The sequence below is a fragment of the Wyeomyia smithii genome, chromosome 3, assembly GCF_029784165.1.
Source record: "Wyeomyia smithii strain HCP4-BCI-WySm-NY-G18 chromosome 3, ASM2978416v1, whole genome shotgun sequence".
NCBI classification, from domain to species: domain Eukaryota; kingdom Metazoa; phylum Arthropoda; class Insecta; order Diptera; family Culicidae; genus Wyeomyia; species Wyeomyia smithii.
The window spans coordinates 192,755,141-192,772,779 of NC_073696.1; the positions used below are offsets into that span (position 1 = coordinate 192,755,141).

General features: G+C 43.2%; 1 protein-coding gene and 2 long non-coding RNA genes across 5 annotated transcripts; 2 read left to right on the forward strand and 1 right to left on the reverse strand.

Annotated features, from left to right (window-relative positions):
- The first annotated feature begins 4,632 nt into the window (after window positions 1–4,632).
- On the forward strand, window positions 4,633–5,920 carry LOC129728233 (ribosome production factor 2 homolog). The gene is made up of 3 exons (XM_055686651.1): window positions 4,633–4,757; window positions 4,816–5,031; window positions 5,094–5,920. Exons 1-3 carry the CDS (start codon window positions 4,738–4,740, stop codon window positions 5,842–5,844), a joined length of 987 nt encoding a protein of 328 aa, XP_055542626.1. The 5' UTR covers window positions 4,633–4,737; the 3' UTR covers window positions 5,845–5,920.
- Window positions 5,921–14,462: 8,542 nt separating this feature from the next.
- On the forward strand, window positions 14,463–15,738 carry LOC129729682 (uncharacterized). The gene is made up of 4 exons (XR_008728722.1): window positions 14,463–14,531; window positions 14,613–14,722; window positions 14,786–15,402; window positions 15,464–15,738. It is a non-coding gene; the product is annotated as an uncharacterized LOC129729682 (long non-coding RNA).
- Window positions 15,704–16,842, reverse strand: LOC129729681 (uncharacterized). 3 transcript variants are annotated; one of them, XR_008728721.1, is made up of 4 exons: window positions 16,584–16,781; window positions 16,251–16,489; window positions 16,123–16,188; window positions 15,704–16,011 (listed from the first exon to the last, which is right to left on the reverse strand). It is a non-coding gene; the product is annotated as an uncharacterized LOC129729681 (long non-coding RNA). The 3 variants fall into 3 exon arrangements; XR_008728720.1 differs by having other exon boundaries at window positions 15,704–16,188; window positions 16,584–16,779; XR_008728719.1 differs by having other exon boundaries at window positions 15,704–16,489; window positions 16,584–16,842.
- Between the last annotated feature and the right edge of the window lie 797 nt (window positions 16,843–17,639).

The following is a 17,639-nucleotide window of genomic DNA, read 5'->3' on the forward strand; positions in this document are numbered from 1 at the left end:
GACCGGAAGGGCGACGAAGTCGGTCCAAACGGACACCTGCACGTTTGCAGCGGTTTGCGCCTCCGGGTCAGCCGCAAAAAGAGCAAGGCAGTCTCCGGGGGAAGCCCCCGAGAACAGCAAGAAACGGTTGGTTGTGCTAAGCCCGCGAGATAGCACACCAACGGCCTCCAAGTCCGCCGAAAAGTCTGCCGAAGTGGCAGCTACGGGAAACCCTTGAGTTACCGTGGGAGGAAGGAAGCGCCAAAAAGACAGCAAGCGCAACGACGAGAAGGCGACAAATCGTCCAAAAATGGGAAAGAAGGCGCGAAGCAGGGGCGACGCCCTCATACTCAAGACGGAGGGGTCCAAGTACTCCGAAGTCTTGAAGAAAATGAGAGGCGAAACCCAGCTCAAGGATCTGGGAGCGGATGTGCGGACCATCCGTCGTTCTCGCACCGGCGAGATGATCCTTGAGCTCCGTAAGGATGCTAAAAACAAGGGCGCTGCCTACAAGACGGTAGCCGAGCAGGTCCTCGGGAAAGATGTGCAAATTCGGGCACTCACCTCAGAGGTGACTCTCCAGCTCAAAAACCTGGATGAAATCACCGAGAGGTGCGATATTGCACAGGCCCTCAAGGAGAAGTGCGGAGTGGAAGTAGCCACTGAGGTAATTCGCCTCCGAAAGGGTCCAGCGGGGACCCAGGTGGCCACTTTCCGGCTTGCATCGGCCGATGCAACTCTGGCCCTGAAGACAGCCAAACTTAAGGTTGGCTGGTCAGTATGTCCCCTGAGCATACTCCAGCAGCCGGACGGTGGCTTCAGGTGTTTCGAGGGAGGACACAAGTCCTGGACCTGCAAGGGGCCCGATAGGAGCCAGTTATGTAGGCGTTGTGGTGGTGCTGGCCATAAAGCTAAAGACTGCGGGGAGCCTCCCAAGTGCTTGGTATGTACTGGAAAACGGGACGCCAAGCACTTTATGGGAGGCCCACGGTGCCCAGCCGGTAAGGCGGCCACGAAACCACGGGCTTGAGGCTGACGCAATTGAACCTGAACCATTGCTATGCGGCACAGCAGCTGCTATACCAAGCAGCGTCTGAGTCGCGGTCGGACATCGCAATCGTATCGGACCCCTACTGCATTCCTCCCGGAAACGGTAATTGGGTTGCAGATAAGTCCAGTACGGTGGCCATATGCACGACCAGCAAGTTCCCGGTTCAGGAGGTTGTGTCAACCTCAAATGAAGGATACGCGGTTGCCAAGGTGGACAGAGTGTTCTACTGCAGTTGTTATGCTCCGCCGCGTTGGTCTATCGAAAGGTTCACCCAGATGGTCGATTTGTTATCTATGGAGCTGACGGGACTAACACCCTTAGTAGTGGCGGGTGACTTCAACGCTTGGGCTGTTGAGTGGGGAAGCCGCCGCACGAACCGGAGGGGTCAGATCTTGTTGGAAGCTCTGGCAAAGCTCAACCTAGATCTGGCCAACGTTGGAACCAAGTGTACATTCAGCAGAAATGGTGCGGAGTCGATCATCGACGTGACGTTCTCCAGCCCAGGACTGATCGTGAACTGGAGGGTAGACGATGGCTACACCTATAGTGACCACCAGTCGGTCTGCTATAGCGTAGTCCATAACGTGGTGCGGCAGGCGACGGGTAGAGCCAATACTCCGACCGTCCGCGGGTGGAAGACATCGCATTTCGATGCCGAGGTATTTGCAGAAGCAATGAGAAGAGAGCGCGAGGGGGGCAGTTGGCTCCGCCCGAGTGCTGACCAATTAGTTGCCACATTATCGCGGGCGTGCGACGCCACCATGCCTAGGACCCGCCAACCTAGGAATGGTAAGTCACCGGTATACTGGTGGACCGACGCGATAGCGGACCTCCGTAGCGCGTGCCTCCGTGCAAGACGGATGTTGCAACGTGCACGTACCGATGCACAGAGGGTAGAGCGCCGTGTAGTATTCGGATCTGCAAGATCGGCGCTTAAAAGTGCGATAAAGGCGAGCAAAAGGGCCTGCTTCGATAGGCTATGCGCGAGTGCCAATACGAATCCGTGGGGCAACGCCTACAGAGTCGTAATGGCGAAGACCAAAGGTGTGTTGGCGCCTGCAGAGCGATCACCAGCGATGCTGGAGCGTATCATCGAGGGACTCTTTCCACGACACGAGCCAAATCCTTGGCCTCCGGTTGCTGAGTCTCACGTCCGACGTTCCAGTATCTCAGACACAGACCAGGGATGGTCGGCCAACCTGCCGGGCATCCAATCCGTGAGAGACGGCAGCCGTGCAGAGGTTGTGGAGGAGGTAAGGGTTACGAATGAGGAACTCATCGTGATCGCCAACTCCCTAAAGGTGAGCAAGGCACCGGGACCGGATGGAATCCCGAACTTGGCCATCAGGACGGCCATGAAAGTGGCCCCCGATCTATTTCGAGCAGTCATGCAGAAGTGCCTGGATGACTGCCTCTTTCCGGACAGGTGGAAGCGACAGAGATTGGTGCTGTTGCCGAAGGCTGGGAAACCGCCAGGGGACCCATCGGCATACAGACCTATCTGTCTGCTGGACACTACGGGCAAGGTGCTTGAGAGGATTATCCTCAACAGACTGGTGAATTACACAGAGGGTGTAAACGGTCTGGCAAGTAACCAGTTCGGCTTCCGGAAAGGTAGATCCACGCTGGATGCTATTCTCTCTGTCACCAAGACGGCAGAGGTAGCACTCCAGCGTAAGAGTTGGGGCATTCGCTATTGCGCAATCGTCACGCTTGACGTGAAGAATGCATTCAATAGCGCCAGTTGGGACTCCATAGCGCTCGCGCTTAGGAGCATCCACGTACCGGTGTCGTTGTATAAGATTTTGGAAAATTATTTCCAGAATCGGGTACTAGTTTACAACACGGAGGAGGGTCAGAAGTGCGTCCCAATCACCGCAGGGGTACCGCAAGGTTCCATCCTGGGCCCGGTGTTGTGGAATGTCATGTATGACGGGGTGTTGAAACTAAAGTTCCCTGTAGGGGTTGTGATCGTCGGTTTCGCAGACGACATCACGCTAGAGGTCTACGGCGAGTCGATCGAAGAGGTCGAGTTGACGGCCGCGCACTGCATACGCAAGGTCGAAGACTGGATGCACTCTAGGAAACTGGAGTTAGCGCACCATAAAACGGAGGTTACGGTTGTGAACAACCGCAAATTAGAGCAACAGGCGGTGGTCAGAGTCGGTGACTGCACCATTACCTCAAGGCGTTCCTTGAAGCTCTTGGGGGTTATGGTTGACGATAAGCTCACATTTAAGAGTCACGTCGACTATGCCTGTAAGAGGGCTTCAACGGCCGCTGCAGGACTATCTCGAATCATGTCCAATAGCTCAGCGGTATATGGCAGCAAGCGTAAACTTCTTGCCAGCGTGGTTTCGTCCATACTTAGGTATGGTGGGCCAGCGTGGTCCAAAGCGTTAGGTACCAACAGTCATCGTCGAAAACTGGAAAGTACCTACAGGCTCATGTGCCTGAGGGTTGTGAGCGCGTACCGTACAGTGTCATACGACGCAATCTGCGTCCTGTCCGGCATGATGCCTATCAGCATAGCCATTAAGGAGGACGTAGAATGCTTCGATCAACGTGACCTAAGGGGTATACGAGGCACCAGATGGTCATTCTCGATGATCAGATGGCAGCAGGAATGGTCCAATTCCGCAAAGGGTAGATGGACGCATCGACTTATTCCGGACGTATCCGGATGGGTCGGGAGGCGCCATGGAGAAGTTAACTTTCACTTGACACAGATTCTGTCAGGTCATGGTTGCTTCAGGCAGTATCTACACAGATTCGGGCATGCGGGGTCCCCCATGTGTCCCGAGTGCGCGGATGCGGAAGAAACTGCTGAGCATGTCTTCTTCGTGTGCCCTCGTTTTGTGCATGCGCGGAGCGACATGATGGTAGTGAGCGGGCCAGACACCACTCCGGACAACCTAGTTCGGAGGATGTGTAAAGACCCAAACATTTGGAGGGCGGTTTGTACAGCCGCCTCTCAAATAGTTTTAGAATTGCAAAACAGGCGACAGGTTGACCACCGACACGCCAGTGTTAGCTAACGGCCAGTCTCCAGGTTAGTTAGCTAAGTTAGCAAAGAGATCTATAGAACCAAGAGGGTGCACAGAGCACAAAAGCCGCTCCCCGAAGCAATACCTAGCGGTGGTCCCGGGGAGTATTATGGGCTGGAGACTGGAGGGGTTTTAGTGGGTCCGGTCACTGAATCAAACCAACCCCACACTCCCTGAGGTTGGTCACCTCAGGGGTTTGGATGCAAATTTCCCCTCCACCTGAAACAAAAAAAAAAAAAAAATAAAAATAAAATATATATATATATATATATATATATATATATATATATATATATATATATATATATATATATATATATATATATATATATATATATATATATATATATATATATATATATATATATATATATATATTGTTGAACTATACGGTAAAATATTAGTTTAATCTATATTTTAGTTATTGTAATAAAAATATGAGTGCTGTTATTCAAAAGAAAACAGTTTTTTTAAACATTAGAGCTTTTAACCGTTTTAACCGCTATTATACGTTGTTATGTAATATTTAAACGGTCCCTCTTTTTATTTACCGTGGTGTGTTTTCATTCGGCTTTCGTCAATCGAGGTGATACACAAAAACGTGTTCTTGAAACGAACAACATTTTTCATATCAAGGAAACTTTTTAAGTTAAATAAATTATGTCATCTACTCGTATAAAGTAAGTTACAGCAATAAATCAGTATTTTAATCTAATGAGTGTCGATTGACTGTTTCAGGAAACCTGTTACCCGTCGTGGTAAACGAGCTTTAGATGAGCGCGAGCCCAAAACAATAGAAAACCCCAAAAAGACGCTCATCATGCAAGGTCGCAAATGCTCCAACGAAATTCGCCAAGCATTGAAAGATCTTTATCTATTCAAAAAACCACTGGCTAGTCTGATGAGGCGGAACAACGACGTTACGTTGTTTGAAGATGCAACTCCTTTGGAGCAGTAAGTACAAATAATAGTATACGATTCGTCGTGTCAACTCATTGACGAAATATAACCCATAGGTTAGCTAAATCCAATGATTGCCACTTATTTATGTTTGGATCTTCCTCGAAAAAACGACCAAACAATTTAACACTCGGACGGATCTACGATGAGCAGGTGCTGGACATGGTTGAGTTTGGTATTAAAGAATACAAAAGCTTACAAGATTTTAATAACGAAAAAATTTCGGCATTCGTGAAGCCTATGATAATCTTCAACGGGTATAAATGGAAATTGACTGAAGAGTTGCGTAGAATCCGAAGTTTGCTGCTAGATATTTTTCACATCGATAATGTGGATTCCATTCGACTGCAGGGGTTAGAGCACGTACTCAGTTTCACGATTACCGAGGACCTGGAGATCTTAATGCGTTCGTATCGAGTGATGCTGAAGAAAAGCGGTCAGCGAACACCACGAATAGAATTAGTCGAGATGGGGCCTCGCATGGACTTAACGATTCGCCGCACCAAGATAGCTTCAGATGACTTGTATAAAAATGCAATGCGACAACCTGCTATCCTGAAAGTTGCTAAGCGGAAGAACGTTAGTCGAGATGAGCTGGGTAACGTTCACGGACGGGTACACGTCGGCAAGCAAGATATCAATAGCATTCAGACCAGGAAGATGAAGGGATTAAAAAAGTCTGCAGACGAAAAAAAAGAAAATCGTGCCTCTAAGAAGCGTAAACTTATGAATAACGAATCTGAAGGTGATGGTGCTGAAAATGATGATGAGCACGAAGTTGGTAGTGAAATAGATGACAATATATAGTTTTGAGTTAAGATGAAACCTATTTCTATTATCATTTAAGTAATTGAAAAATATATACATGTTTCGTCAACATGAATTTTATGTGTATTGTTATGTTCTTATTAGCGGAACTAAATTGTCTTCGAGGTTGTCATGCGAGATAGAATCTACACTGGATGGATAGATGATTTCCTTAACCAAAAAACGGTCGTACATTTATTGTCTCCTAGTGGCTGAATTTCCACATACCGCGAAATTTCCATGTGAATTGGAATTCGTAAAATCGCTTCCTCAATAGACCATTTTACGAGACTCAATTCATGAATGAAATTTTGACAGAAAGCTCGGAACCGCTGACATAACGCACGTAAAAGCAGCATCAATATCAGCAGGATCCGTGACCTGTCAGTTCGTAGAATGGTCTATTGATCCTATAGACCATTTTACGAATTTTGGCAATATTCTGTAATTCTGTAACACAGATTCTGTATAAGGCAATCCACGGGTGACGTTTCAACGCTGGTACGTTTGTTATTGTTGCTGTTTTTCAAGTTGCGAAACCAAAACACGACCAAAACCGAAATCTTCTAATGTCGGCAATAATATCAAAAGTGATTTGTTATTGTTGTATTTAGGATTGGCACCCGCAATACTAGAGCTACTGATCGGAAAACATTTGTTTTTCACGCTTCTGAATCCGGGTTGCATCCGAGTTGCGACCGATCGAACATACGTAAAGCTGTCATTTCATAAGTTGAAAAAAAAAACAGACTGAAATCAGCTGATCGCAACTGTCTCGTGGATTACCTTTTTTTTTTCAACCCCTTTGGCATCACGCCATGTTTCAAGGGCTAACATCTCCACATATGTGTAAACGAGATAGCATATCACCGCTTCTTTTCATACATCTTTATCTTACTGCTGACAGCGGGCACAAATTAATTTGAGCCCAGGACATGAGTTCATTGTCATTCACTGTTACTCGGTATAGGGATGCCAAAGGCTCGGTTTTTTCAGTTCAAAAATCTGTAAAATACAGAAAAATCTGTATATGTGGCATCCCGGTGTACAACTACACAGAAAAATAAAAACACCCAAATATGCGTTTTTATGACGCAAATCAGCCCTTCTGTGCGGGAAGGTACACACTTAGATTTTATTGCCGAGAACTCAACAGCTGATAAATTCAGCGAAATGTTCTACAAGTTTTCGGCAGAATTTTCAAGAACTTCGGCAAACGAAATTAAATATCTGCTGGTTTACGGTGGATCGATATATTTGCTGAATGTTCGTCAAAATTTATTACTGACATTTGTTAAAAAATTCGCCGAGCTCCATCAGCTGTTGGGAAGTTTGCCGAGATAAATTCAGTGTGTACTTTAAGGTAAAAGTGATCTACCTAGTTTTGGGTACCTGCACGGAAGTCATCATTTAGGTGAAATCGGATACCTTGAATCAACAATATCAATATCAAAAACTCCATACAAATTTTTACCCAAAATTAAGTATTCGCATTTTATTAAGCTGTTGCGTTTTTTCACCAATTTTTATGCGTATCATTTACCTAAACCAGTGAAAACATTCAGGTTTACGTAAATTTACGTTGTTTTTACGTGTTCACTTCATTCGTTGTTTTGCTTTCGTCTTGATTAGACGCAAATTGTTTATCTCCGTTTGATTCGCAAAATAACAATACACGAGTTATCGTACGGGTGTTTTTTTTTTCGATTAGTTCTTGTGTGCGATAACAATAGCCTGCAATATATCGGCAGAAACATCTTCTGCACACTGGTAGGGGCAGGCTACCCCGCCAGTGATCCGATACGCAGCTGATATATCAGCAAGAATAATTCTCCCGCACCGCTGTTACCCCGCTAGCAGCACGGACCACCATACGATCGAGCGAGTGGAAGTCAACTACAAGTGGCATCTACAAGGTCGCGTGTAGGATACGGCCACTGTGTCACAACACGAAGCTGGATCGTCATTGTTTGTTCTGCGGAGACGCTCGATTAATCCTACTATCAGCCGTGAGGTCGTGACTTAGACGTTCGGTGAAGTATTCACTTTAGAATTTTTATCATTATTATTAATAGTATTATTATTATTGTTATTATTATAATTATTATTACTATTATTATTATTATTATCATTATTATTATTATTATTATTATTATTATTATTATTATTATTATTATTATTATTATTATTATTATTATTATTATTACTATTGTTATTAGTATTAGTATTACTGCCTTTTTTTTTATTTTGATCCATTGTAGTTTGAAAAATTGTTTTTAAAATTTAATAGCAACTACTTGACCCCCCCTCACATTCGAATATTTATCGTTTGTGTGCGGTAGAGCGTAACGCTCCCGCAAAATGGACGACATGCAGGTGCAACTATTCCTGGATGTGGAAACAACTGGGGAAGAGATTGAGATCTCCCCCATCGATTCCCCTCTACCTTCCCCGCTACCTAGCCCCGTACCAAGGGTACCGGCAACACGGGTGAAAGCTTACCCAGATGCTTCGAAAGGTCCGTTCGTAGTTTACTTCAGGCCCATAAAGAAGCCTCTAAATATAATTCAAATCGGCAAGGACCTGGCAAAACAGTTTTCGGACGTAACCGAAATTACAAAGGTTAGACCGAACAAACTGCGAGTTGTTGTGAGTAGCTTGAAGCAAGCAAACGCAATTGCTAGCTACGAGCTCTTCACGAGAGAGTACCGCGTGTACATCCCTGCCAAGGACGTGGAGATCGACGGTGTGGTTACCGAAGGAAGCCTCACGGTCGATGACATTTTGCGTCACGGGGTTGGCTGCTTCAAGAACCCCCTGATTCAAGATGTAAAGATACTGGATGTCAAGCAATTGCATTCAGTATCCATCGAAGAAGGGAAGAAGAAATTCTTCCCTTCGGATTCCTTCCGTGTAACATTCGCCGGATCCGCACTGCCGAACTACATCTCTTTGGACAGGGTTCGTCTGCCTGTACGCCTGTTCGTACCGCGGGTCATGCATTGCCAAAACTGCAAGCAGTTAGGTCATACAGCCACCTACTGCTGCAACAAGGCACGCTGCAGCAAGTGCGGAGGCAATCATGCTGAGACCGCTTGCAGTGAGGATACTGAAAAGTGTCTTTACTGCGAGGGAACTCGGCATGACCTTTCGGCGTGTCCCGCGTACAAACAGCGCGAGGAAAAAATAAAGCGTTCCCTCAAGGAACGATCAAAGCGCTCTTTCGCAGAAATGCTGAAGAGTGCTGAGCCACCCTCGACAGGAAACATCTTTTCCTTTTTGCCAACCGATGAGGGTATATCTGACGATCCCCTCGAAGGGTGTTCTTATGCCATGCCAGAAGGATCTAGGAAGAGGAGAATGATCAACTCTCCTAATCTTTCTCGCAAAGGTCGCAAGATAACCCCTAGCGGAATGACCAATAAGCCAACACAAAAAGGAAGCGGTGAAGAAAAACCGAAGCAAGTACCTCCCGGTTTTAATTTTAAATCAAACCAGGAGTACCCACCGCTTCCTGGGGCACCAAAAACCCCTCGTGCACCCATTTCTCGATCAGAAGATAAAAAAGAAACAGGGTTCATAAAATTTTCTGATATTGTGGACTGGATATTTAAAACATTCAACATACCAGATCCCCTACAAAATATTCTTCTTGCCCTTCTTCCTACAGTGAAAACCTTTTTGATGCAACTAGCAGCAACTTGGCCCCTCATTTCAGCTATCATATCTTTCGATGACTAATACGGCGAAAGAGGTTAGGAATTTTATCACTGTATTACAGTGGAATTGCAGAAGTATCATCCCCAAATTCGATCTATTTTCTCATTTAATAAATACATACAATTGTGACGCATTTGCGCTCTGTGAAACCTTTCTCAATTCAAACGATCAACTCAATTTCCACGATTTTAACATTATTCGTCGAGATCGAGACTCACACGGTGGAGGGGTACTTTTAGGGATTAAAAAGTGCTATTCCTTCTTCCGAATCGACCTCCCCTCGATCTCGAATATTGAAGTCGTTGCCATTCAAACGAATATGAATGGAAAAGACCTATGCCTTGTTTCGTTTTATATGCCTCCATCCGCGCGGATTGAACAGAAGCATCTCACTGATATAGCAGAGTTGCTTCCCGCGCCTTTTTTGATATTGGGAGATTTTAATTCTCACTGTTCGCTATGGGGGTCGCTGTACGACGACAACCGATCTTCTTTAATCTGTAACTTGATCGACGACTTCAATATGACAGTTTTGAATACTGGGGAAGCGACACGTGTACCTAATCCTCCAGCACGTGAAAGCGTGCTTGACCTATCCCTTTGCTCGACATCACTAGCGTTAGATTGCCGGTGGAAAGTAATCAACGATCCCCACGGTAGTGATCATCTTCCAATCGTTATATCAATTGCTAATGGTTCAACTTCCCCGAACCCAATCAATATTTCCTACGACCTTACACGTAATATTGATTGGAAGTGTTATGAGTCTATTATAGCGCAATCTATCGAGACTCACGAGGAACTTCCTCCGGAGGAAGAATACGCGTTCTTAGCTGGCTTGATAATCGACGCCGCGACTCAAGCTCAGACGAAACCGATACCCGGGGTAACGATTAGACAGCGCCCTCCCAACAAATGGTGGGACAAAGAGTGCTCTGAGCTGTACGCGCGAAGGTCCGCGGCGTATAAGGACTACCGGGAGTACGGCACTGTCAACCTGCTTCGAAAGTACGAGGCACTGGGCAGGCAGATGAAGAGCTTAGTAAAGGCGAAAAAACGCGGGTACTGGCGGCGGTTCGTAAACGCGTTGTCCAGGGAAACAGCGATGAGCACTCTTTGGGATACCGCCAGGCGCATGCGGAACCGTGACGTTTCGAATGAAAGCGAGGAGTATTCAGATCGCTGGATACTCGATTTTGCCAAAAAGGTCTGTCCGGACTCTGTACCGGAACAGAAAACCTTTCGCGACGCGTTATTAGTAACTACGGAAGAGCCTCCATTTTCGATGTTGGAATTTTCAATGGCTCTCCTGTCGTGCAACAATAAGGCTCCAGGGTTAGATAGAATAAAATTCAACCTGTTGAAGAATCTACCCGACTCTGCAAAAAGACGCTTGTTGAATTTGTTCAACAAGTTTCTTGAGCTAAATATTGTTCCGCATGACTGGAGGGAGGTAAAAGTCATTGCTATTCGGAAACCCGGGAAACCTGCCTCTGATCACAATTCATATAGGCCGATTGCGATGCTCTCTTGCCTCCGGAAATTAATGGAGAAAATGATCCTCTTACGGTTAGACAAATGGGTCGAAACAAACGGGTTACTTTCAGATACTCAATTTGGCTTTCGCCGGGGCAAAGGGACGAACGATTGCCTAGCGTTGCTTTCTACTGAAATTCAACTTGCCTTTGCTCGAAAAGAGCAAATGGCTTCTGCGTTCATGGATATTAAGGGGGCTTTTGACTCTGTCTCTGTAGAAGTTTTAAGCGCGAAACTTCATTCGCAGGGACTTTCACCAAATTTGAATAACTTTTTGCTCAATTTGTTGTCAGAAAAGCATATGTATTTCTCACATGGCGATTCGACAACTTCCCGAATTAGTTACATGGGCCTCCCCCAGGGCTCATGTTTAAGTCCTCTCTTATATAATTTTTACGTCAATGACATCGATGAATGTCTTGCAAATTCATGCACGCTAAGGCAACTTGCAGACGATAGCGTTGTATCCATTACTGGTGGCAAGGCTAGCGATCTGCAAGGACCATTGCAAGATACCTTAGACAATTTGTCTGAATGGGCTCTTAAGCTGGGTATCGAATTCTCTCCGGAGAAAACTGAGCTGGTCGTTTTTTCTAGGAAGCATAACCCAGCTCAGCTGCAGCTCCTACTAACGGGTAAAACGATCTCTCAGGTTTTAGTCGCTAAATATCTCGGGGTCTGGTTCGACTCTAAATGCACCTGGGCTTGTCATATTAGGTATCTGACACAAAAATGCCAACAGAGGATTAATTTTCTTCGTACGATTACCGGAACTTGGTGGGGTGCTCACCCAGGAGACCTTCTAAGGTTATACCAAACAACGATATTGTCAGTTCTTGAGTACGGCTGTTTCTGCTTTCGCTCCGCCGCGAACACGCACATTATAAAATTAGAGAGAATACAATATCGTTGTTTGCGTATTGCCTTGGGTTGCATGCAGTCGACCCATACGATGAGTCTTGAAGTGTTAGCGGGTATTCTTCCGTTGAAACATCGTTTTTGGAATCTCTCTTACCGGTTGCTAATTCGATGCACAGTTATGAACCCATTAGTAATTGAAAATTTCGAGAGGTTGGTCGACCTTCAATCTCAATCCAGATTTATGACTTTATATGGCTCAAGATATTAATCCTTCTTCATACGATTCCTCCAATGTCGCACTTTTAGCTACTTCTAATAATGCTATATTCTTCGACACCACCATGAAACAAGACATTTCTGGTATCCCGGATCAATTGCGACCCCAAGAGATCCCTAAGATTTTTTCCAATAAGTTTAAACATGTTAGTTATGATAAAAGGTTTTACACTGACGGATCTAATCTAGATGAGTCCACTGGCTTCGGTGTTTTCCACGAAAATTTTACCGCCTCCTACAAACTCGATGCTCCTGCTTCCGTGTACGTCGCAGAACTTGCTGCTATTCAGTACTCTCTTGGAATCATCGAAACCCTACCCATAGACCACTACTTCATCTTCACAGATAGTCTCAGTGCCATTGAGGCTCTGCGATCAATGAAGCCTGTGAAGCACACCCCGTATTTCCTGGGGAAAATACGGCGGTTTTTAAGTGCTTTAACAGATAAAAATTACCGGGTTACCTTAGCGTGGGTCCCTTCTCATTGCTCGATTCCGGGTAACGAAAAGGCTGACTCTTTAGCTAAGGTGGGTGCTATTGACGGCGATATTTATGAAAGACCATTTGCTTATGATGAATTTTATAGCATTTTGCGTCAGAGAACACTCAACAGTTGGCAATCATCATGGAACTCAGATGAACTGGGACGGTGGCTACATTCCATTTTTCCTAAGGTATCGACGAAAGCATGGTTCAAGGGGTTGGATGTAGGTCGGGACTTCATTCGCGTGATGTCCAGACTTATGTCCAATCACTATACGTTAAACACGCATCTCTTTCGTATAGGGCTTGTAGACAGTAATCACTGCGTTTGTGGCGATGGCTACCATGACATCGAGCATGTTGTTTGGTCGTGTACCGAATACTGTGGTGTTAGGTCTGAGCTTATAGATTCCCTTCGGGCCCGAGGAAAACAACCGAACGTACCCGTTAGAGACATTCTGGGAAGCGGTGATCTCCAGTACATGACACAACTATACGGGTTTATAAAAAATGCTGGCATTAAAATTTGATTTCTTTTATCTATTTGCTAGAATACAATTTCTGTCACAAACTGAAAGAGAATGATACACCCGGCTGGAGACACTAAAATGAAGACTCGGCATCTCTATGTTTACGCAGACACCTCAGACCAAAACTGCTCAAACAGAACATCACTGGTTAGCCACGTACAAATGAATACATTCTGTAATATAAAATAATTAAAAACAAAATTGTAACACCCCTCCTCTCACCTTAAATCCCCACTAGCTCGTAGTCGGCCGCGAGAATAAAGAAAAGGCCTCCCTCTTTTCCCTGCTAATTTAGAATTTAAAAAAAAAATGTACTTGGCTCAGTTAAACATAAATTGTATCGTGCCGTGTCAAATAAACTATTTAAAACTAAAAAAAAAAAAACGTGTTCACTTGGTAATATTTTTTTTTTGTGTGTAGAGATACTCACACGGTAACAGTCGCAAACCCATTAATGGGTATTATTGTACCCATTTTTTTTCTGTCATATGCGGCTGTCAAAAAAATAGTTTTACCGCAATGAAATTAGAAAAACTTTTCAAAGCAGGAAGAAAATAAACAATCGGCGCTCCCCTTTGAAAAATTTGCCCAGTTGTCAGTTCATCCGACTAACGAACACGATTTGCTAGTTGAGTGGCAGTCGTGTTCCAACCAACGAATTTTGATTCGACTTTTTATCACTTTTACCATTTTTGGTCGACCATGTTCAGCAGCTTCTTCCGATTTCTGATCACGAATGAAAAAAATATTCAGAAACAAGTTTAAAACATATAATGGGTGTTCAACTGAATATTTGTCCTGCTGCTAAAAACAGCATTGCAAACAAAACAGCTATTTGTAAATATTTTCCTCAACTAGTTGCACTGACACGTTTGTACGTAAAAAGGTCTATATCGTGTAATATTATCGAAATATTTTTCATTAAAATAAAGGTGTCTAGCCCCTAGCTGCAGACAATATTTTCCTAAGTCTTCATTTGTAGAGCAACATGTCAAAAGGATCTATCTGCTTTGATCGATTTTTTGATTGATCGGTTTCTTTCAACCGCCACGACTTATTAAACACGTTTCATGATATGTCCTTTACACCTGTTGATAACGGCAACACTCACGGTTAGACCGATAGAAAATTATACCAGTCGACAAAGGAGTTGTCATATTGACACTGTAACCCAGCCGCCGAAGGAGTTGTCACCGATGGAAGGGACAAGGGTTACTCCTTAAAATTTGCCAGGTCATCTTTCTTTCTTAATTAGACAGCCGTACAGTAAAGAACTGCTAGGTGAGGGAAAGTTGCTAAAGTTAACCTTGAATTACTCTTATTCTAAATTAAAACCTAAAACTATTTTTTTCATTTAAAAAGGCTCTAGTAAAATAGATTTCATGCAAATAGAGTTAAAACTACAGTTATTAAAATATTAAAGTGTACGAAAAAGTTAAAATTGTTCTTGAAACACGTGCAAACCTAAATTTGTAAGTTAACCCTAAATAAAACCTATTGCTTAAATTATTGTTAAAATGAAAATAAATTTACAGCTAAAGCTACATTACAACAAATTAAAAGCGTTGTGATTTGCTATCGAAATCAACCCACGGACGTTCAGGAACAACACCATTTCTCGCATAATTTTTCAAATAGACCAATCTAACATTCGCATCGAACTGAGAGAATCAACTTTTAAAGTTTTCTCTCAATATTATAAATCCTGTTTGAGAACGAAACAGTATTCATTCAAGTGGATACTGTTAAACGGTACCTTAAACTAATGTTCAACGTTACTATCTTGCAGATTCTAATTTTTTTTTAAGCAAATGAATTCTTAGCAAAAATAAACTATGCAACGTTTTGCTTCTTTCAGAGGTAAATACGTCGTTTTCATAAGTCATAATGTCAGGTAGCGCTTTACATGCGTCTGAGCGTAACGGTATGTAATTAGCTGGTGTGTTATTTACGTCAAAATGTTGTGTCATATTGAAAATCATGATGTCATATACGTCATTGTAATTACATCGTTGATTGAACGATTAAACGTAAATGTCGTTCAAATTTTCGGATGCATGCAAGCCCCATCAAGTGCCCGGAATGTCCCTGGCGCGTGTGCTGCACACAGCAAGGAGCATCGGCTGAAACATTCGGATATTGTGACCAATTCGTAAAAGTTGTTCGCATGATTATCTAACTCAGGTGAATTGATTTTAATTTCTTTTTATCAGATGCCGTCACTGTACTGAAAAGTTTAAATACTGTGTATGTTTCTCGAAGCACGGGCGGACGTACAGCAAGGAGATGCAAACAACACGAGCCGAAGACGGCCACCAACTGAAGAAGGAATCTACCGATAATGTTTAGTGAAATTTGGATTTAACACAAACAAGCTATTTCAAGCTTCGGTTTTATTGGTATTTTGCCTAACGCTACTAAGTAAGGTTTTTTTTCTCAATTAATGCAACGTATTTAAAGATAGAACTGCTGTATTGTGTGAATACAATTATATTTATACCTAATCTTAAATAGAAATAGATGAATAGATCATGGGACTGCAAATCCAGAATGATGTACTGCACTTTCCTTCTGTGCTCACGTGCTATTTTTCCGGCCTTCTTCTTGGTCTTTCCGAACATACACAATCAATGCAGTCAAATTTCCAGCGGTTTCCATCCACACAAAACAGGAGAGCTATAAATATAGCAGCAGCAGCCCGCGATTTTTGGGATTATAATAAACTAGCTATTCTCTAGATGCAGGCCTTATCACTAGACATCTACGAAAAACCGGAAAGACAGAAAACATTAAAGACGGCGCCTCAAAACAGAAAAATTATTTAGCTTTTGAAGCACTTTAGCACCATGAACTCAAAAATATTTGCATTCACCTCCTCCACAGGTTGCTACGATCTTCTAGAAAATATTATAAGATCACAAAGTACCGGAAAGTTTTTCTGTTTAAATATCGGTGAGTTACTACCAAGCTTATCGAAGTGTGCAGCAAGGAAATACTCACTGAAAATGTCGGAAAACGGAAAACGTTTTACAGCGCCCGAATTTGATGTTGATCCAAAGGGGAAGGTTGTGTACATCACATTGGCTCCGGTGTGCACAAATGACGATTCCGGTTGCTTAGCATACTGGTGATCATTGCACCTTTTTTGATTTCTCGACTTTCTTACATCCAATTGGAACTCCGTTCACTTGTCGGATCACTACCCGGCAGACATCTCTTTTCCATTTGGGTGGCTGCATCTAGTTGACAATAATAAATGTCAATAAATTACTATTAACTTTATTCTTGTAAAGATACTGCAAGACAAAAACAAACTACCATAATGATACGTACTTTGAAGCATCTCCAACCCGGAAAACATTTCCTATTCTAACAACAAAATCCGATAGAAAGTATTAAAATTTTTCAGCAGCACACGAAACAGATCATGAGTGAAATCAAAATGGTGTAAGTGAATGATGTTTTTATTTTTATGATCGCCTCACTTTCGCCGAAATTATGAGAGCCTATCTGACATGACAGCTCATTTCACATATTCGTCGATATGCTAACAAAAGGGTGTAAGTTGAAAATTGCAGGTAGAGTTGTTCGGTCGTTTTGCCAAAATTATTTAAAAGTGTCGAAAAGTTCATTTTTGCCAGAATCATCAAGTTAGTGCCGAAATTACATCTTAGCTAATATTATAATTAATTTATAATTAACCCCGTTTATTTACATTTTGCGACTTACGCCGATTTGAAAAATTACGCGAGATTTGATAGCGGAGAATCTAATCTAGCTTTCTAAATAAAAAATCACAGGAGGGTTGTGTGCAAAGCCACGACCGCAAGGTTGAAGTAGAATACTTTTACAAGAGAGATAACCTGGCTGCTTGCGTGTCAGTCATTTTTCCTAGTAAATAAATGTTGATAGCTCATTGGCAGTATTGAAAATTCTGTGCAAATGAAGTTGAAGTACTACTCAATTTCAGTTTGCACATATAAATACAACCTCACTGAACAGGTAAAGTACAAACTCTTTGCGGCGCAAACAAGTTTCAACAGTCAGAGTATATGTACATGTGAATTCAAATTAAGATAATTAACTTATGGTTAAAGCTCAGAACGAGAAAATATTAAATCTTCAATTCATTTGTTTGGTTGACTTAAAAAGGACAGTTTGTTGTTGAATTTAAAATCGGATATGACGCTGATTGCATCTCTGTGTTACGTCCATAGCGGGAGTTATGGTGAACTTGCGTATGACGAAGGCATCGTATTACCTGTTTTATTGAATGGGAGAAAGAGGAATATTGTAAAATTTTTTAAACATTTAACTCAAACATAATTACCAAATCGTAGTCAGGCACTCTGACAACAAAGTTGAAGGCTATTTTCTCATTGAAAATCA